This window comes from Panulirus ornatus, chromosome 9 (genome assembly GCF_036320965.1).
Source record: "Panulirus ornatus isolate Po-2019 chromosome 9, ASM3632096v1, whole genome shotgun sequence".
Classification (NCBI taxonomy): domain Eukaryota; kingdom Metazoa; phylum Arthropoda; class Malacostraca; order Decapoda; family Palinuridae; genus Panulirus; species Panulirus ornatus.
Window position 1 is genome coordinate 13,590,357 of NC_092232.1, and position 22,030 is coordinate 13,612,386.

Sequence of the window (22,030 nt, forward strand, 5' to 3'; positions counted from 1 at the left end):
CTGGGGCGCCCAATTCCTCTGCATCTTCAGGTCGAACCAAACAAGTGTTTAGTGGTTTGTAATGATGTCATGAGCTGAAGAGCTCCTAAAGCCCTGATGGTTAAAACCTTGGGAACTCACCTGAAGATGTTTTGTCTAAGAAGCCAAGCAAAGGTGCAGTTTATAACATTATGAGTTAGTGGCATGTTAGTCAAATGTTAAAAAATCACGTGTGGCCATCGAAGCTCAAGCTGAGATCTATTGTAGTTCCAAAGGTGAAGGTCAGAAGTATCAATATTGAGGTTGGTTCATAATCTAAGTCCTAACAAGGGATTACGTAATCAATATTGAGGTTGGTTGCATAATCTAAGTCCTAACAAGGGATTACGTAATCAATATTGAGGTTGGTTGCATAATCTAAGTCCTAACAAGGGATTACGTAATCAATATTGAGGTTGGTTGCATAATCCAAGTCCTAACAAGGGATTACGTAATCAATATTGAGGTTGGTTGCATAATCTAAGTCCTAACAAGGGATTACGTAATCAATATTGAGGTTGGTTGCTTAATCTAAGTTCTAACAAGGGATTACGTAATGATGATGATGATGATTGTTAGGGAGAGAACTGTTCAAACAATATGATTTTTGCTTAAATATCACTTAACTTATCCTTAACTAACCAACTCACCTAAGTAGCTCTACTTCAGGTCTTCTTCAAGAAGCTAATTTATATATACATGAGTGTTAAGTGTCACACTACATCATTAGTACAAACAGCAGGAACTTAGCTTCATTTAAGGAAAATAAGGTGTTTATGATAAAAGTTTATAGTCTTTAATATCCACTGTAATATTCCAGGCCTGTACGTACGTATGTACGTATGTATGTATGTATTGTATGTATGTATGTAATGTATGCATGCATGTAGGTATGTATGTAAGTATGCATGTATGTATGTATGTATGTATGTATGTACCGTATCTTGCTGGATCAACTAGTTACCAACAGGTGTGGGATATTAAGCCAGGGAGCTGTACAGCAATTGGAAGCATATACACATCAAGAAATTGTCTTGCGTTAACCTCTTCGTTCAAGACTCCGTATTCTGAGTAGTATTTAATCAACAAAGTGAGAGAGAGAGAGAGAGAGAGAGAGAGAGAGAGAGAGAGAGAGAGAGAGAGAGAGAGAGAGAGAGAGAGAGAGAGAGAGGACTTATGCATGAAATCAGTAACGTATCTTTTTAGGAAATTAGGATCTTCCAGGAAGACAGAAAATGAAGGAACGGATTTACCTTCAAGATTCGAACCAGGTAACAATATATATATATATATATATATATATATTTTTTTTTTTTTTTTTTTTTTTTTTTTTTTATACTTTGTCGCTGTCTCCCGCGTTTGCGAGGTAGCGCAAGGAAACAGACGAAAGAAATGGCCCAACCCCCCCCCCCCATACACATGTACATACACACGTCCACACACGCAAATATACATACCTACACAGCTTTCCATGGTTTACCCCAGACGCTTCACATGCCTTGCTTCAATCCACTGACAGCACGTCAACCCCTGTATACCACATGACTCCAATTCACTCTATTTCTTGCCCTCCTTTCACCCTCCTGCATGTTCAGGCCCCGATCACACAAAATCTTTTTCACTCCATCTTTCCACCTCCAATTTGGTCTCCCTCTTCTCCTCGTTCCCTCCACCTCCGACACATATATCCTCTTGGTCAATCTCTCCTCACTCATTCTCTCCATGTGCCCAAACCATTTCAAAACACCCTCTTCTGCTCTCTCAACCACGCTCTTTTTATTTCCACACATCTCTCTTACCCTTACGTTACTTACTCGATCAAACCACCTCACACCACACATTGTCCTCAAACATCTCATTTCCAGCACATCCATCCTCCTGCGCACATCTCTATCCATAGCCCACGCCTCGCAACCATACAACATTGTTGGAACCACTATTCCCTCAAACATACCCATTTTTGCTTTCCGAGATAGTGTTCTCGACTTCCACACATTTTTCAAGGCTCCCAAAATTTTCGCCCCCTCCCCCACCCTATGATCCACTTCCGCTTCCATGGTTCCATCCGCTGACAGATCCACTCCCAGATATCTAAAACACTTCACTTCCTCCAGTTTTTCTCCATTCAAACTCACCTCCCAATTGACTTGACCCTCACCCCTACTGTACCTAATAACCTTGCTCTTATTCACATTTACTCTCAACTTTCTTCTTCCACACACTTTACCAAACTCAGTCACCAGCTTCTGCAGTTTCTCACATGAATCAGCCACCAGCGCTGTATCATCAGCGAACAACAACTGACTCACTTCCCAAGCTCTCTCATCCCCAACAGACTTCATACTTGCCCCTCTTTCCAGGACTCTTGCATTTACCTCCCTTACAACCCCATCCATAAACAAATTAAACAACCATGGAGACATCACACACCCCTGCCGCAAACCTACATTCACTGAGAACCAATCACTTTCCTCTCTTCCTACACGTACACATGCCTTACATCCTCGATAAAAACTTTTCACTGCTTCTAACAACTTGCCTCCCACACCATATATTCTTAATACCTTCCACAGAGCATCTCTATCAACTCTATCATATGCCTTCTCCAGATCCATAAATGCTACATACAAATCCATTTGCTTTTCTAAGTATTTCTCACATACATTCTTCAAAGCAAACACCTGATCCACACATCCTCTACCACTTCTGAAACCGCACTGCTCTTCCCCAATCTGATGCTCTGTACATGCCTTCACCCTCTCAATCAATACCCTCCCATATAATTTACCAGGAATACTCAACAAACTTATACCTCTGTAATTTGAGCACTCACTCTTATCCCCTTTGCCTTTGTACAATGGCACTATGCACGCATTCCGCCAATCCTCAGGCACCTCACCATGAGTCATACATACATTAAATATATATATATATATATATATATATTTATATATTGGAAAGGATCACAATTTTGCGCGTGGTCAAGTATATTTCCATGAGTCCAGGGGGAAAATGAAACACGGTAATTTCCCAAGTGCACTTTCGTGTGATAATCACATCATCAGGGGACATACAAGAGAGAAAGCTAGGACGCCATTTAGTATACAAATGGCGTCCTAGCTTCGTCTCTTCGATGTATATCAACTGACTGTTATATTTCTCTCTTGTGTCTCCCCTGATGATGTGATTATTACACGGAAGTGCACTTGGGAACTTTTCGTGTTTCATTTTCCCCGTGGACTCATAGGATTATATATATATATATATAATCATGAGCTTATGAAGCATTAATGTTCTCAGTGAACATGGTTCTGCAAGCCATTTGGTGTTTACACTGGACTATAACCTCGGTATAATACAGTTGGTGACCGCTTTAAAGCATAACTAATGTGGATATTTACACAGACACGTGCACAGGTTAATCGTCAGAAGGCAAGGCTGATGTGCTTTATGTCATTTCACTATGATTCATTCGTCTGCCTTCGCAACCAATGGACACAATCAAGGTGGCGCTTTGTCAAAATGTCCTTTATCAGCCTTTAAAGCAGATGGGAGAAAAAAAAATGAGATTAATAAAGAAGCCAATGACATGACAGGTCAGGACCTGAAAGAACCAAGATGACCATCTATTAATAATCCCATCTCATCTATTTCCATAGTTTAAGAATGACTTGTTTGTCTCCGTCCTCGGATCTCTTACAGCCACACATCTCTTTCTTAAGATTCTCTCCAACTATCTATTTCAGTCTTAATGTCTTGTAAAAGAGTGGCGAAGACTGACGTGTCGCTGGCGTCTTGAGCCTCCGGCGTTCCTTCCCTTCGCCTCTTATTCTTTCTCCTTCGGTTCTTCTTCCCATCCCTCCGGTTCTTCTTGGCCTTCCGTTGTTTCTTATTCTTGCGACTTTTCCTTCTCAGTCCTCGTGATGTGTCGCCAGGCTCTCCCGTCTGATCTTGGTCGGGTTCTGGCGGGGATAGTGTATCATGGTCTCTGTCAGGTCCGATCGTCCGATCCCGGTTCACCTGAGCGACGTTCACCAAGCCGGGCTCAGTGGGTTCCCGTAGCACCACGGTGGTGGGCTCGGTGGTTCGAGACAAGATGAAGTTTGACTCACTGGGCTCCGAGAGAATCAGGCTGGATTCACTGGGTTCCAACACTACCTGGGTGTTCTGACCATCTCCTGACAAGATGGGCTCACCAAATGAGAGTCTGAATCTCTTTCTGTCATCTTGTGTAGCGGGTAATGAAACATGTCTCTCCCCAAAATAACTTCCGATGTTCTTATTACGTTCCTCTTCGTCAGGCTCGTCCTGGTCGTCTTCCACTGTGGTCGTGTGTCCACCAGGGGCGTCAGCCAAGGGCCGTGGGATGGAGAACCTCGCCACGTTGGAGACAGGGCTGTGGAGGAGACACGGGATTTTTAGCTTTGTGGTTTGATATATCAATCATGACGGTACGATCTTTGGGTATTATGGTCTGATGTTTGACCTTAAGGTCTGGGTGGAAGGTCAGACTGTTATCCCCAAGGGTCGCACCGTCATGTCCGAGAATCGTAACATCCTGATAAAGGCCGAACTATCTCTGCTTCAGGCCTTAACAAGTATGATGTAATTGCAGCTGTTACTTAAATGAGACAGACGGCGGGTTCGACACATGTGATACCCGTCTCAACACCAGTAAATATAAGAAGTCTATCTTCAGAAGAATGTGTCTTAAAAGGTACTCAATATTGACACCAAAGAATATTCCCCCGAGAACCCAATTCTGTGGAGATGAACCACAATTTACATGCGAGAGACGAGACCATCAACGGAAGCAATGTTTTTACTTTCCTCATCAGCGTCCCCGTCGTCGCACCAGCCGACAACCTCACCTGGCGTTCTCATGATCGTCGAAGGCCCTGAGCGCCGCGTAGTAGAGGTGATCCAGCTGTAGCTGCTCTGCTAGGGGCACCCTGACCCTGACCTCCGTCCCAGCCGGCTGGTACACGTCCGAGGCCGTTAGGAGATCGGCCACGTTCAGGAGGGTGTCGTCGGGCGCCAGGTCGAACCGGGACTCCTTCAGATCGTGGACTGTGTCGCTCAGACGGAATATGTATCTTGAGACTGAGCGGGGGACCACGAGATGGTGGGATTGTGGGGGGGATAGATAATGGAGTAAATAACCAACAAGAAACACTAGTCCGTCTATGATGACTATAAGTCATATTGAGATCATTATTCTCATCAAATATTTAGGTTAATATCAAGACCTGTGTGTATCGACAGACGGCAGCGGCGGCGGTCATCAATACCACCTGTTCCTCCCTCTCACCTGTGCCGAAGTCGAGGTCGTCGCCAGGAGCTGTCCAAGTGATGTCTAGGGTGTGTTGGTCAAGAGGGTTCACCCGCAGGTCCCTCACGTTGACTGGCGGGTAGAGGTCGGTGTCTGGATTCGGGACTCCCACCACCTGTGGGGCGAACACACACACACACACACACACACACACAGACACACACACACACACACACACACACACACACACACAACCAGAGGGAGAACAAGAGAAGAGAGCCATTAGCAAAATAGTAGGTTAGTTACAAATAAAAATGTCCCCCTCCCTTTCCTATCATCTTAAACAGAAAAAAAGTATATATAATTATCATAATCTGTTGACTGAACTGCTTGGGAAGTGATGACATATTAGGAACACAACACTCCATGCTTTGGGTGGCGTCAGGGGTATAACAGTGTGGGGTTGTGTGGGTAAACTGTCCTTTGTGGGGTTTGTGGTCAGCGTCGGGTGTCAACACTAGTCCCGCCTGGTGTACTAGATCCTACTGGCTGGTTCCAACAGTGAACCCACAGTCCTGGTAAGCAACCATGGACAGTACATTATCTAATGTACACTTCGCAACTCAGTAAACCCTCCCGACATGTCCTCCTCTTTCAGTCAGCGAGTCAAACTGTGTGTACGACAGGAGCCAGGAATGAGCCAGGGGTCTCTCTCTCTCTCTTCTAACACGACGCGTGTCATTCTCGGCGGCCACTTCAACCTGCATTTCTTTCTTTGTCTCTTGTGGGGATAACCTGCATCATTTTTCATGAACTAAGCATAAGCATGGTGAAGATGAAGCTTTGTTCGGACTAACCTGATCCTGGTGCGTTTCCAGTCCATATGACCTCACATCTCTGTGGCTGGAATGCATATCCACACGGGAGCATTTGCTGCTGATGGCTTTTACGATCTTTCCAGGGTAGAGTTCGCAGTGAGCAGACCTTGTAACCCTAAGGCCGAGGACAGTCTGGTCTGGCGTGTTCTCCAACCGTACAGCACTTGCTGCATGTTTGTGGAGAGGAACAACGATCTCGAGGTTCCATCTCTTTGTGGTTGGTATACTAAGGACGCACTTTCAGACCCTGTTATGTACGTTTTTTTACGGCCATATCTAGTGAGCTTAGGCTCTGGGTCTGGTGTATGTGTTTGATCACGGGGGATCTAAATATGTCCATGATGCTGCCGGCCCAGTCTTGAGCGCCCATCATATCATCATTGGTGTGTTTTTAGGTCATAGTCCTCGTGCACCAGCTCCCACATTCTTAAGGATAATAGATCGGCAACGCTTTGCGCCTGATGGCCACCGGACTTGGCAATGCTGGTTTCGCAACTCGTGAATGACGTCATGGCTGAACAGAGTGGTCGTACGTACGAGTCCCGTTATCTTATCAGCGAATTGGCATCTCCGCAGCTCTTCATGGCACCCGGTGACCCGAGTCCTGGCGTCTCATGAGACACTCCTGGCACCTAATGACAGCCTCGTGGCATCTCATGACAGTCCCTGGCATCCAGTGAGAGTTTCCCCTGGCAACTCATGACAAAGGCGTGGCAACACAGTATTGTAGGGCCCTGGCATGCGGCAGGGGTTCCATCTATGCTGGAGCCGTGACACACCTCCTCCTCCTCCTCCTCTTCCTCTTCCTCTACCATCAAAGCGTTCCAGCACTGCCAGGCAGTCACCCACCTACCTTGCCTTGGCCGAGCCGAGTGCAGACATCCTGCTGGCCCACTCCATGACAGAGTATGATACCCAGTATTAGGGTCGAACCCCCAATTGGGGTAAGAGTATAACCTCCACTATGACAGCGTCTGGTAACTGTTGTGACTGAGTATGGCACACACCCACTATGACAAGAGTTTGGCAGTTATAATGATACAGTCCATCACCTGTTGTGATATAATGGTCTGGCACCCACTGTAACAATCTGACACCCACTGTGATAGGGTCTGGCACCTGTGTTGACAGAGTCTGACACCTACTATGAGACAGTCTGGCTCCCACGATGAGACAGTCTGGCTCCCACTATGAGACAGACTGGCTACCACTGTGAGACGGTCTGGCTCCCACTGTGAGACAGTCTGGCTCCCACAATGAGACAGTCTGGCTCCCACTATGAGACAGTCTGGCTCCCACTATGAGACAGTCTGGCTCCCACTGTGAGACAGCCTGGCTTCCACTATGAGACAGTCTGGCTCCCACTATGAGACAGTCTGGCTCCCACTATGAGACAGTCTGGCTCCCACTATGAGACAGTCTGGCTCCCACTATGAGACAGTCTGGCTCCCACTGTGAGACAGCCTGGCTTCCACTATGAGACAGTCTGGCTCCCACTATGAGACAGTCTGGCTCCCACGATGAGACAGTCTGGCTCCCACTATGAGACAGACTGGCTACCACTGTGAGACGGTCTGGCTCCCACTGTGAGACAGTCTGGCTCCCACTATGAGGCAGTCTGGCTCCCACTATGAGACAGTCTGGCTCCCACTATGAGACAGTCTGGCTCACACTATGAGACAGTTTGGCTCCCACAATGAGACAGTCTGGCTCCCACAATGAGACAGTCTGGCTCCCACAATGAGACAGTCTGGCTCACACTATGAGACAGTCTGGCTCACACTATGAGACAGTCTGGCTCCCACTATGAGGCAGTCTGGCTCCCACTGTGACAGAGAACCGGTTCTCTCCTTGGCTGAGTTACACCACCAACCATGACGGGACTCTTGACACTCACCTCAGTAAACACTTCACATTCAACAGTCGTAACAACCCTCATAATCCTGGCACTTTACTACGAGAGAAACATGATGCCACTCTTAACCCAAGTCACTTGTAACAGTCGTAAACTCATTGTAAACCCTTGTCACACGTCACAGTGTCCTGGCACCCCAGTCATGGTCCCATGACACACGTAACGGTGTCACGTCACCTAAGACATGGTCCCATGACACTCGTCACAGCGTCCTGTCACTCCGGTCATGAGTCCATGACATACGTGACAGTGTGTGTCCTGTCACTCCACACTGTAACGCACCTCCCCCAACGGTGACCATGACAGACACTTACCTATATCCCAACCATCTATGGTAGAGACATGAAACACACCTTCCCTCTCTCACACAGCTCCAGCTCTGCCTGGCACCCACCTTGACCGAGCCGGCTGAGGCCACCCGGCTCAGGCCGCCCGTGGAGATGGCGTTGTCGACGTCCAGCGGCACCTTGCTGCCACAGCACCGCTCGGGCAGGTCCACCCACGACTCCTGCTCACAACACCCAGCATTAGTACGCCCCCTCCCACACACCGCCATGACCAGGAACATACATGCATATACGACAATGACAACCGAATAGAAAAGACATATATGGTCCTTTTTCAGATGACCTATCGTGAGGGAAGGATCCCCCTTCAGTCCTAAAGAAAAAAAAGAAGAATAAGAAAGGTAATATAAGGATTGGAAATACTAGTTCTACGTCTATTGTAAATGACAACAGCGTATTGACCAGGTGCAGTGGTCTTAACCTTACTGCGTCACTCACTCTGTCGTAACGTCTTCAGTTAACACTTCAGGAAATCGCAGTGACGTCTCGGTAACCTTAGCAGTTGGCATTTATCTCGCAAGAGGTCATATCTGATCTCTTCTTACATCCGTCCCACGTCAGCTGGTGTGGTGATATAGACTTGACCCCTAATACTGGGCATTTCTTGAGGGGTCATATTGTTGCAGGTGTGTCTCGGTGGATCGGATAGACGTGTAGAAAAAAAAATATTCGTGGTGGGGAAGCGATCTTATACGTAGGTGGTGTGTGGTGGTGTGTGGTGTGTGGCACAAGACGCCCAGCAAAGAACCCGCTCGCCAAGACGACATCACAGTAAACAAACTTCCCGCGCCGCGCGATGACGCCACTGTGCAAATAAATTTCCCGCGTAGACATTGATCTAATAACAGACGCTATCCTGCTGGTGCCCCCGGGGTAGCGCATGACGGAGTTCATGTTTAATGCTGACTTCATAGAAAACAAAGAGCGCGTTACAAAAAAAAAGAGGATAATGCGATATCAAGAAGATTGAGTGAGGAACAAATGTGTTTTTAACATCTTATACATCAAACAGTTTAGCTGAACCAGACACGGTGTGATGTGCGTGATCTTTACCTCATCTAAAATGATTTACAGAATTAAGATAATTTCGGAGAATCACACAATTCCATGTTAGAAATACTTCACAATTTATTTTACATTTCATTCTTACGAGTCGTCTGGCAAACGATAAGACTTCTAAACTAGTGGGCGAATAACTTGACGAGGTTGGGTAAGACCTACATAGCACCAACGGATCCACAAAGCTAAACTCTCTCTCTCCAATATGGCAAGAGCCACGTCGGTCATCCTCACACCGTCACACACACTACGATGCATAGACACTTACCCTGTCATCGTCGGGTGTGTGATATCTTGCATTATAAAGGTCTTGGGATACGGCCGTGTGTGTCGTCGTCCTCTCTCCAGCGTCCTCCGGCAGCAGCAGAGCGGACGCCCGGGTCGTCTCGTGAGAGCCATGAAGGTGGTCTTCGTAGCCTACGGAGTCACCGTGGCGTCGTGCAGGGGATGTGGAAGGGGAAGACCACGTCGACGAGCCGGACTGTGTCGTGTCGTCGTGAATCTCCCTCCGTCTGTGGCCGTCATGGAAACTCGTCCTGGTGTTGACACTCTTGGTCCGGGGAGGTGACGGGTCTCCGGGAGAGCTCCTGGGCACGACTGAGTTGTCCTCGCCGTAACGCTGGTCTTCCTGATGGTGGTCTTGTGATGACTGCCTGGTCGCCGCCGGGAAGTCGTCCGACTCGATCCTGAAGTAGTACCTGAGGCGAGGTTGTCCAGATCCCTGTCCGTCGACCCGTTCCACTCTGGCATAGCTTCCTGTGACCCCCAAGGCTTCGGGTTGGAGGCGGTGCATGTAGCTCTTGGTTCCTATTGACCCAACAGTGTATCGGTTGTTATGACCATCAACGCTGGGAGAGTAAGGGCGATGTCCCTGACTTCTAGACTGAGTTCTGCCGTGAGTCTTCGTCTCATCGGCGGTGCGATACTCAGCCAAGTTTGCCCTCCTGTCCTTCCATGCGTGTTGGTGTTGGTCTCTGGAGGACGCAGATGCTCGCCTGTCTGACGCTGTTGTGAGTCGATGTCTCGCCTCCGTTCGGAATCGGTGACGTTTCTCTTCCATCAACCTCCGGTGAGCTGGTGCCAGCACGGCTATGCTAGGCTGCAAGAGTGAAAGGAAAAAAAATAGATAATTTTGTCAAGACGAAATCATAACTTGGACACTCTGTACTAAGTTTACAAATGAACAGTTCTCACAGGGTTCACCTACAGGTCATACAAAGATCATTTTTTTTTACATCTGTGCCAAAAGCTAATGTCTTGATGAAACAGTGAGACTCACAGAATATCAAGAAGATTCTGAACAGCAATATTGGTACGGAGGTATGGCTTATTGTGATCGATGGCACCACACTGTACATCAAGCTGAAAACTGAACAATTATGAGAGAATTCTTCCATCACAGAGTCTGGCAGTCACTAGTGGTGGTGAGGGACGAGGATGATCGTGGTGGTGAGGGACGAGGATGATCGTGGTGGTGGTGGTGAGGGAGAGGATGATCGTGGTGGTGGTGGTGAGGGCGAGGATGATCGTGGTGGTGGTGGTGAGGGAGAGGATGATCGTGGTGGTGGTGGTGAGGGAGAGGATGATCGTGGTGGTGGTGGTGAGGGCGAGGATGATCGTGGTGGTGAGGGAGAGGATGATCGTGGTGGTGAGGACGAGGATGATCGTGGTGGTGGTGGTGAGGGACGAGGATGATCGTGGTGGTGGTGGTGAGGGAGAGGATGATCGTGGTGGTGAGGGAGAGGATGATCGTGGTGGTGAGGGCGAGGATGATCGTGGTGGTGAGGACGAGGATGATCGTGGTGGTGAGGACGAGGATGATCGTGGTGGTGAGGACGAGGATGATCGTGGTGGTGAGGACGAGGATGATCGTGGTGGTGAGGACGAGGATGATCGTGGTGGTGAGGACGAGGATGATCGTGGTGGTGAGGACGAGGATGATCGTGGTGGTGAGGACGAGGATGATCGTGGTGGTGAGGACGAGGATGATCGTGGTGGTGAGGACGAGGATGATCGTGGTGGTGAGGACTTTCCCCCACCACACCACCGCCACCTAAACACCACACCACTTGAGCTATCGCAAGAGGAAGTCCGGCAGTAGAGTCTGAATCACTCGTACGAAGTGCACCCACAAACAGCCTGGTGCATCACGACTCTTCCTTTTCTTCTTCTTCCTCTTCTTCTTCCACTTCTTCTTCCTCCTCTTCTTCTTCTTCTTCTTCTTCTTCTTCTTCTTTCTTCCTCTCCTTCTTCTTCTTCTTCCTCTTCTTCTTCTTCTTCTTCTTCTTCTTTCTTCTTCTTCTTCTTCTTCCTCTTCTTCTTCTTTCTTCCTCTTCTTCTACTTCTTCCTCTTCTTCTTTGACGATTCAAAGCAAAAAAAAGAGATTTCAGATTGGGGGAAAAAATGATACAAAAGCCACAGAATACGTTATGGCGTTACAGTTTATGTAACAAGGGTGACACGTCACGCCAAAATGGCTTTGGAGCCTTCGTTCGTAACATCCATTCGTTTCCAACGAAATACTTCCGAAAATCCTCTCGCACTGGAGTGAAAATAACAAGCGTCGCGATGCCCGTGGTAACACTGAATTTCAGGAGGGAGACCAGTGAGGGGTTACAGGAGGATCCACATGTGTGGAGTCAAGGTCCAGGCCACAGGAGTTCAGACATATATAGGGAAGTGTGGAAACCACTCATGACTGGAGGGAGGTTCATGCGCGAATGACATAACGTGTCATGCATTGCCTGGAAACTTTCTTTCATGTAATCAACAATGATTTTATGGAGTCTTTAATTTCCAACTGTTCAATGGTTGTTCAATGTCATTAATGATGCACGAGACAAATGTTCGTGACAATTTGCCATTACGAGAGGAAGAAAATATGTTACGCGAACATATTTCGAAAGCCATTCTTGCGGCAGACGACTGGAAATAACGTGTGACACCAGAAGAACATACGAGCGAGGAACCTCACAAACGAAAGCCTGAGTTGAACATCACACTGGGATTAACAACTCATCCATCAACATTAAAGATTCTGTTAAACAGTGGCTGGCCAGTGGAAGTGAGGTTCGACGCTGTGGCTCACAGGGGCTGAACCACCTGTGGTCTGACAGAGCGAAGACCATCATCACCTTCCTGATGTGGAAGTGAGGTTCGAAGCCGTGGCTCACGGGCTGAACCACCTGTGGTCTGACAGAGCGAAGACCATCCTCACCTTCCTGATGTGAGGGTCAAATCTGGGGCGGTCATCATCCAGCGTCAGAGGAAACACACAGGATGGAATACTCGCCCGTCTTCACCGCAGCTGTGAGGGTGGACTGTCTCGTCTGTAACCTCTTGGGTCATGACACTCTTTATCAATTATCACATCTGAAACCTCCTGAGTCATTACATTCTTCAGTAATTATCACGTCTGAAACCTCCTGAGTCATTACAATCTTCAGTCATTATCTCGTCTGAAACCTCCTGAGTCATTACATTCTTCAGTAATTATCACGTCTGAAACCTCCTGAGTCATTACATTCTTTGGTCATTATCTCGTCTGAAACCTCTGGCGTAACTACATTCTTCAGTGACTATTATCGCAAGTTATACTTTTTGGTAACCTGGGGTTCTCTCTAGCTTTCCCTACGAGTTTATCACCTCTCAACTCACGAGCTTAGAAGTTATACTTGGAACCTAGGGGTGTCACCGAGTATGTGGAAGTCCCTTGAGGCAGGTTGATTGGGTATTTCCTCTATAGAAACCCAAAGACTATGACCTGTTATCGTTATCCTCCTACACGGTGTATGGTGAGGCAAAACTATTGTCTAGCGACCAAGAGAGTCAGACCCACCTTACCACCACATCAGCACAACTAACCTCAGACTTGGGGAACTGGTATGAGTCCTGGTGTGACCTGGGGGTAACATGTGTCCTGAAATAACCCCTTCTGACCCGGGGGGTCCTGCCGTACTTGGAGGGTCTCCAGTAAGGATGTCTACCCACCCTAAGGTCCTCTCGGCCAGTCTGTGTGAGGACTCGGCCCCTAACGCAACACTGTCCGCCTCCCGCCTGGGGAGATCCCGCTTTGAGTGTGTGTGTGTGTGTCGCACGCAGGTCGTGGGGATTGCTCCTGCCGCAGCAGGTGTCTCGCCGCCCCTCCGATGCCTCCTGCTGGAGGATACAGAACCTCGTAGGATCTGACGTCACGTCTCAACAACTAAATGTCTTAGTAGGATAGATTATCTAGGTATCAATATCTATATCTGGTGCCAGATCTTAATAACCAGGTTATCCGGGCTCTTACTCCATCTGCCACACACACACACACACTACAGTGTCTATATCTATAAGTGGTGGGTTGCAGTGTGGGCCTGGAGTCGCTACCCACATTGCCATCAGCCACCACACTCGTGAGACCTTGCCAACACCTCCCTCCCACACCTGCCGCCGTCGGGCGACACTGTCTTTCTTCACCCACATCAATCAAGATATAGTAAGTTCACTCACCGTGTCCGGGTCCTGCCACTGTCCTCCCCCTGGGCGCCTCAAGACGCCAACCAGGTCCGCGCCACACACGCTGGCCACCGCCCACGCCCACAAGTGCATCTGTAGCCACATGGTTCTCACTGGGAAGAAGAGAAAATGTGAAGAAAACATACGAAAAAAATAAATCACAGTCAAACTCAAATGGCAAATGCAGGCAGGGGGGGAAAGTAGGTCGGTCCCAAGGGTTACTCCGCGGTACGAATATGATCCGGACGGTCCCGGGGTCACGGGTTCGAGACCTTTTACAAGCAGCGTTAACTATTGGATAACACGTGCTGATCCCATAATGACAGACGGGGTCGTGTTCCCGCCACCCACCGGAGGTTGAAGACTTGACCCTCCCCCTCTCTCTCTCTCTTACGCTGCCACACAAGAGTCCAACGAGGATCTTCAGTGTGGCTGCAGTGGACGAATCAATGCCATGGGTAAGGTTGGCCCCAGGACAATCGGAAAACCTGCAGCAAAAATGCGCGTCCGTAAATCCGTGCTCGCTCTGCCCTTGTCGTCGTCGTCACCACGGCTGGCACGGAACTGCTTGCTGTGTCACATCAGAACCTCCTTCGCTTCGAGTTAGTGTTGCTGGTAACTGAGCCAGGTCCCTGCTAGGCACGGGCCTTTGCCTGACCGACGCTCCCTCCTCACATCCCAGGCGGCTGGAGGATGAACGTGGGTCTGTACCTCTCTGATGAGACGTTACCAGACACTGTCCGTAGCTCTCATAGCTCTCTAAGCCTCATTATGATTCCACAAGTGGAGACAGACTGGCTGGGGGGTTGCGTACGCCAACGAACTGGGTAAGACTTACAGTTATCCCTTGACAGACTGAAAGAGGCCATAGTCATTTCTTCACCGACTGGCACTTGAGGCAACTTGGCTAAGGATTACAGTCACTCCATGACTGACTGGCAGACGATGCAATGGTTCCTTAACTAACTGCTAAGGATTACAGTCACTCCACGATTGACTGAACTGACAAGCGATGCAATGCCTCCCTAACTGATTAGCAAGAGCCACAGTCACTCTTTGACTGACTGGCAAAGGATGCAATGACTCCCTGACTGACGGGCAGGGGTTGGGGTGAATACACTGACTTCTTGAATCAATGAACCATTGAGAGAAAACATACACGAGTCCTTCAGCTGTAGTCAAAATACCCGACACACGTCCGCCAGACATACCTCCTTACTGGTCACTGAAGACGAGAAATCTTGTCACGAAGAGATGGGTGGTCCATTTGCCCTCAGGGCATGATGACGCTGCCATAACTGAGCATGACGATAACCATGACCCTTGTTACACATGATGACCTGGTTACTTAAGGGGTCGTAATGACGTGCTCAAGGGTAGTATCGTCATCCTCAAAAGGTCGTACTGTCGTTTACAAGTGGTTAAAAAAAAAAAAAAGTGGTAAGCTTAATTTTCGATTTCTTAAACTCAAAGACTTTTAGGGTAAATAGTGAAATCTTTATGTGGAAACGCAAGAAAATTTTTCATAGAAGCTTCTGCACTAATAAGAGTTTCAGTTCGTTATATAACGTCCAGACATCTGGAAGGATGCTGGAGTAAGATGATAAACCTTACGACAAGGATAAGGTGTTCAAAGGTATAATAAACACACACACACACACACGCGCACACACACACACACACACACACACACACACACACACACACACACACATACACACATACATACATACATACATACATACATACATACATACATACATACATACATACATATATATATATATATATATATATATATATATATATATATATATATATATGCAAAAGCTACACAAGCAGCAAGGGCACATAAAATACAGGTAAAACCTGAAAGTCATGGAAAATATGAGGTGTCCAGCGCTTTCGTATAATTACATTTTCAGGAGTACACAGAGAAAGAACCACAATACAATACACCAGCCGCCACTAGACAGGGCCGGCAAGTGAATTAAGACACAGGTGAAGGGATTAGGGCACAGGTCGCCCTCGACGACCTCACCTCTCTCAAGTGACAAACTCAGGTTAACACTTATTCTGGAAAACATATTTTCTATCTCTCGCAAAGTTATCTAACGGATATAAACCCGACAGTTTGATTCATATCAATATCTTTGCTGTGTTCGATAAGAGACGATTCAACAATCTATCCATTACAGAGTTACTTAACACTGCTCCATCCAGTTCAATGACCAAAGTCTTTGAGGTGGACAAATAGTGCATTGGATTCTTCTTAACCAAACCTAACACTATTCTTATGTTGTTTCACCCTTAAACACAGGTTAACGTGAGGAAGCAGAGAAACTGTGTTCAGCAGAAGGCAGCCTGGATCAGTGAACGCAAATGTTATAGGGACAGGTAAAGAAGAGGGGGAGGGTGTAGGAGTAATGCTGGGTGAGGAGGAGGGGATCCAGTCGTTTGGCAACGGACAAACGAGCCCCCTGGAAACCATCCAGCGCTCCTTGACCTGAGAGAAACCTTTTGGTAAATTTGTGGAGCAGAATAAAAGTTCCCACGAGTTATGTATCGTCAAAAGTTGTATCTGATATGTGCAGAGAATGTGTGTCTGTGCGGACTGAGTTGTAACAACCTAAATGTACAAAATTTTGGCAGAAAGAAAGGACAGTACAACTGGGTCAAGGCGAGGAAGGTAGTGGCTACTGCACTACTGGCTCGCACTGCCATTTTTATTTTGTTAACCATCCCAATGCTAAGGCAGTGGTACCTCCCAGCTAGAATTTCATTTCTCTTATAGGTGTACAATCCCAAGATCCCATTACAGGGGCTCTCGCAAATTCAAGGCTGCGCTCCAGTCAGCAGTAGGGAGATGTTGGACTCTTTTCGGCTTAGAAGTTCATAAATGAGACAGTAATCCTTTTCGTCTATTTATCATGTAAAAACATCACCGAGGGTGACTTTTCACCCGTCATATAACTACACGTAGATGGAGTCCGGTAACACACACACACACACACACACACACACACACACACACACACATACACACACACACTATATATATATATATTCTCTCTCTCTCTCTCTCTCTCTCTCTCTCTCTCTCTCTCTCTCTCTCTCTCTCTCTCTCTCTCTCTTTGAACAGCCTAGCACTTGTCTCTCTCCCTCTCTCTCTCTCTATTCCTTCCTACTCTTCCTTCACCGTCTCGTCTCGCACAAAACACCAGGTACCTGGGAGGCTCTTACGTCGACCCAACACCATTAACCTCGGCGCCAACGGTATGTCAGCTGTCAACATCCCGGTGGTGGCCGTGGGGCCTCCTCTTATGACAAAGAGACGGGCTCTGTGTCAGCCTACTCTCCCCGTCCACCCTCTCTCTCTCTCTCTCTGTGTGTGTGTGTGTGTGTGTGTGTGTGTCAGCAGACCTATTAATTCAAGCCAAGCGCTGGATTTCATCTACTTAGTAGGTTGTTATGACACTGGTCTAATTCTCCTCTCGACCACTTCCACCGTATTCTCCCCTCACCACCTTCCCACCACTCCCTCCCTTACCGTCCATCCTGCTACACCCTTGCCTTCCTCCCGAAGTGGGTATGCGACAGGTCATAGGTCACTGGCTTCACGTCAGGAGGGAGCCATCGGGTCAGAGGTGTTCTTCTCAGTTGCTTGGGTGGTAAAGTTAAGACTGTAATTTGTGGTAATTGTATTTCAGAGTTTTTCTCATGTAAAATCTCGCTTTGGATAATATATATGTATGTGTGTGTGTGTGTGTGTGTGTGTGTGTGTGTGTGTGTGTGCTTACTACTACACCTCTCGAGAATCTTATTTCCAACACATCCACCATCTTCCATTCTTCTGCATATTTTGTCTACGACTTGCTTGCACTCATCCATCGTCGCTCTGCCTACTATACACACACTCTACACACGTACCCATCTTTGCCCACACAGACAGTGACCTCTCTTTTCTCAAACTCTTCAGTGCACCTGGGATCTTTGCACCCTCGCTCACCCTATGATTCACTTCCGCTCCTACAGTTCCATCCGTTGCCCTGCCCATTCCAAAGTACCTAAAATACACAACTTCTACGTTTTCTTTGTTCAAACTCACACTTAAATCAACCTGTCTCACCTTCGTGTCGAGCCATATGACCTTACTTTTATTCACATTAACATTCAGCTTCCTCCTTTCACAAAGTCTCTCAAATTCATACAACTAGCTTTGCAGATTTCTTATTCGAGTCTGTCACCAGAGCCGCGTCATCTGCTAACAGCAACTGACTCACCTTTCAGCCCCCCCTCCCCCCCCGTCCCCAGCATACTGTAGGTCCACCACCATCTACATGACCCTCGCATTTAGTTCTCTCACCGTCCCATCCATAAACAGATCAAACGGCAACTGTGACCATCACACAACCTTGACAAGGACACAGCTTCACCTAAAACAACACTTTCTTTCCCTCCTACTTGCACGTAACGTCACACCCTCGTGATAGAGCTCGCCGCTGCTTCCTGTGCCATTCGTCCCACGCACTTACATTCGTAGTACCTTCCACAAGGCATCTCTGTCAACCCTCTCATACGCTTTCTCCAAATCCACAAATCCAGCACACGAATCCCACTTTTACTCTAAGTATTTCCTCATGCAAATCCTTCCAAAACAAACCCCTGATCTAAACATTCCTTACCACTCCTGAAGCAACAGTGCTGCTCAGTCTCACGCTCTGTATACGTTCACCAAACTCTCAGCCATCAATACACACCAGACGTACGCCTGTCAGAAACAACCCTCCCCAGACATAGCGAGTCACGCAATCCCGTCTAGGTTCTAGACTTCACCCACTTCTGCAACACCACAAACACTGTTTCGACATAACCCAAGGCCCCTCATGCCCAACGAGGCCACTGCCACACAACGAAGACACGGAGCACTTACCGTTTAATCGCCGCCCTGCAGTCTCTCTCTCTCTCTCTGCACACACACACACACACACACACACACAGACACACTCACACACACACACACACACACACACACACACACACACACATACACACACAGACATACACAGTATCACTACACTTCATGACCTACCGATACGACCGGTCATGAGTGCAGGTCACGAAGTGTAGTAACACTGTGGGTTGGTAGGGTGAGGCCAGGACAACTTGAGGAGCACGTGACCTGCTTCTTGAGTGTGAGGGATCTTATGATCTGGTAATGTACGACTGGATGGGTCATGTCTAAAATACATTCATACAGAATCGTGACGCGTGCGTATCAGAGTGGCGTTTCTGAGAGATAATATGTCTGGTGGAGTGAGGTTTTTAAGACTGGGGTTAGGGGAACGGACTGGCGTTCGTTTGGTGTTGATTGAATCATTACAATGTGTATTTATCCTCGTGTTATGTTTACTGGGGGGAGGAGGATAAGCCAAGAAAACGGAGATCCTCTCAAGAGGACAGCCAGACCAGCTGGACCAGTGAGCTAAGTTGGCTAAAGTTTCTCAGTTTTTCATTTGATTTTAACTGAAATGGATTCAAACGAGGGAAAGTGTCAAGACCCGACTCTTGTGGCTTGACCTACATCTGACACAAGAGGGAGAAATAAAGAATGATGCACAGTACAAAATTTCATGTTAGAAATCGTATATATATATATATATATATATATATATATATATATATATATATATATATATATATATATATAAACTAAATCAGAAGTTAACAGAATCAGATAAGAAAATAGAAAAAAAAAGAAATACGGGAATTAGTTGAAGGACCATCAAAGGTCGAATAAACGAGAGAGGAACTTGGGGTTAAAAGAATATATAATCAATGGAAACGAACACAACTTCATGACAACTAAAGTGGTCAGCACTTACGAGTACACATACCCACAGGAAAGACAACATATTCACTGAAAAGGCAAGAAGTTCAGGTGGGTCTTCTCTACACCTTCAAAAGTATGTTTAGCGAGAGGAAATGCCCATAACACGTTTCAGAAATTTCCCTGGCGATGGTGGGCGGGAGAAGTGAGGAGAAGATCCAGTTCTTAGGGAAAGGATCAACTAGACGCACAGCATGATGACCGATGTAGGCGCCACAGAGCTGAGGATCAACACACACACACACACACAGAGGTACACAGGAGATGAAGTGAAGCGGTGGAAAAGATGATAAGATATGGAACACTCGAGGAAGGTTACGACCTGATTGACGAAAGGTTAAGAAAACAAAATTACGAAGAACATTAGGGATCAGCGTACGTGAGCTAAAGGGAGATTTTACATGAAGACAAAGACAAGGCAGGTGGACAGTTCAACAGTACGAGATCCAGCGAAAAAGCGAGTGGCACCAAAATTGGAAATATTATAGTAAGCGGTGAGGTTGACAGGAAAGTGAGGTGAAGTAATTCATCCAAAAACGGATGGATTAATAGTGAATAGAAAAATAAGAGATGGAATGAGAGAATCGTATAAGGAAGAACGTATCTGATTTTGCTGTGGCAGCCATGAACCGGGGCTTTGTTGTGAAATATCTTGAGACATATATACAGTGAAACAGTAGGAACCTGGGCACTTCCAGCCTTAAATACAAAGGGAAAGTTAAGAAAAAAGGAGGAATGAATGTTCCAATAAAATATGTCATAAGCAGTACTCTTTCCAGCCAGCATTTGTAAACTGTAAGAGAAAAAAGAACAAGCAGAGCAGGATGAGAAAGGAGGAACAAAGATTATTTGAAAATGATGTGGACATGGAAGGAAAAAAAATATATACCCATAACTGTTCCAGAAATTTATCAGGCGTAAATTGTCAGTTAACGAGCAGATGATAAGACTAAGGGATTCAGAGCGAAGAATTGTGGAGGCTAATGTGAGGAAGTGAACGATAATTTCAACAGCGTTTTCACAATAGAAGACACTATATCTCAACCCAGTAGCCTGGGCCTAGCCCAAGCTGTGGGCAAAAGGGAACCCTAGAAGATTTCTCCAACACCAATGAGATGTAATGATGATGAGGTCTTAGATACCAAATGAGATACCAAGAAAAGACATTAACAAAATTCTGAAAGGTCTGGACCCATACATGGCACATGGTCCTGATGAAGTTCCACCAACCGTGCTGAAGATGTGTGTGTACGTTACGTACACTTGAGAAATCTCTTGAGATGCGGTTCAAAGAGTCAAAGGAGTAGAGACGAGCACACCTCGTACCTATGTATGAGAAAGGACCCCGGGTGGAGGTGCTGAACTACAGACTGGTCTCCCTATCGAGTGTCGTCTGTACGATATTAAGAAAGGGCAATCAGAGAGCAAATGGACGACTTCCCGCAGAGGAGAAATTATCTAAACGAGAGACAACACAGTTTCATGGGAAGAAGGTCACATGTAACGAACTTCTTTTTAGATTTGCATATGAGAGAGTTCAGTGCTGAACAAAAGGCTGGTTAGCTTGTCTGTACGTGGCCTGGCGGCAGATAGCATCTGACACTACACCAGAGAGGAGGCTGATTAAGAAACTGGATCACCAGGCAGGGACAAGGGGAAGACCCCTTCAATTATCTTAATTGAGGTCATGTCACACGAGTCTTCTGGAAGTGGGTTGAGGTCACCAGTGGGAGTGTGGCAGGGTGCTGCTTTGGGACCACTGCTCTTCTTGATCGGTGTGAATGATCTGCCGCAAGGGATGACTCCCACCTGAACATTTCTGCAGACAAGTCAAAAGTCATGCGGGGAGGGAGGTGAAAAACGAGCGAGATTGCATCACCTTACAAGAGGACTTTCACACACTCCAAAGTCTTGTCTCGTACACAGCTGATGTAATTCAACCCCGGGTCATCGTACAGCAACGAGGATGGGTCACGCAGAGAATAAAAATCTCTACGTGAGTATTAGCTGGCAGGAAATAAACTGCAGGAATCTGTGTATGTGTGACAAAGACTTGGGAGTGGACATCGTTCCTACCTCAGAAGACTAGCGAAGGAGACTAACTGTTTGCTGGTATATTTCAGTATTCATTCAAGGTCGTGGATGAAGAA

General features: G+C 47.0%; 1 protein-coding gene across 3 annotated transcripts in view; it reads right to left on the reverse strand.

Annotated features, from left to right (window-relative positions):
* LOC139750229 (uncharacterized) overlaps positions 1-22,030 on the reverse strand; it is a 32,822-nt gene that overhangs the window by 5,246 nt on the left and 5,546 nt on the right. For all 3 annotated transcript variants that reach the window (XM_071664723.1, XM_071664724.1, XM_071664722.1), the window contains exons 2-7: positions 13,985-14,103; positions 9,758-10,588; positions 8,478-8,591; positions 5,330-5,465; positions 4,890-5,121; positions 3,800-4,414 (exon numbers count right to left, since the gene is read on the reverse strand). In XM_071664723.1, coding sequence (XP_071520824.1) covers positions 3,800-4,414; positions 4,890-5,121; positions 5,330-5,465; positions 8,478-8,591; positions 9,758-10,588; positions 13,985-14,095 — 2,039 coding nt within the window. In that variant the 5' untranslated portion in view covers positions 14,096-14,103. The remainder of the gene's footprint in view (positions 1-3,799; positions 4,415-4,889; positions 5,122-5,329; positions 5,466-8,477; positions 8,592-9,757; positions 10,589-13,984; positions 14,104-22,030) is intronic.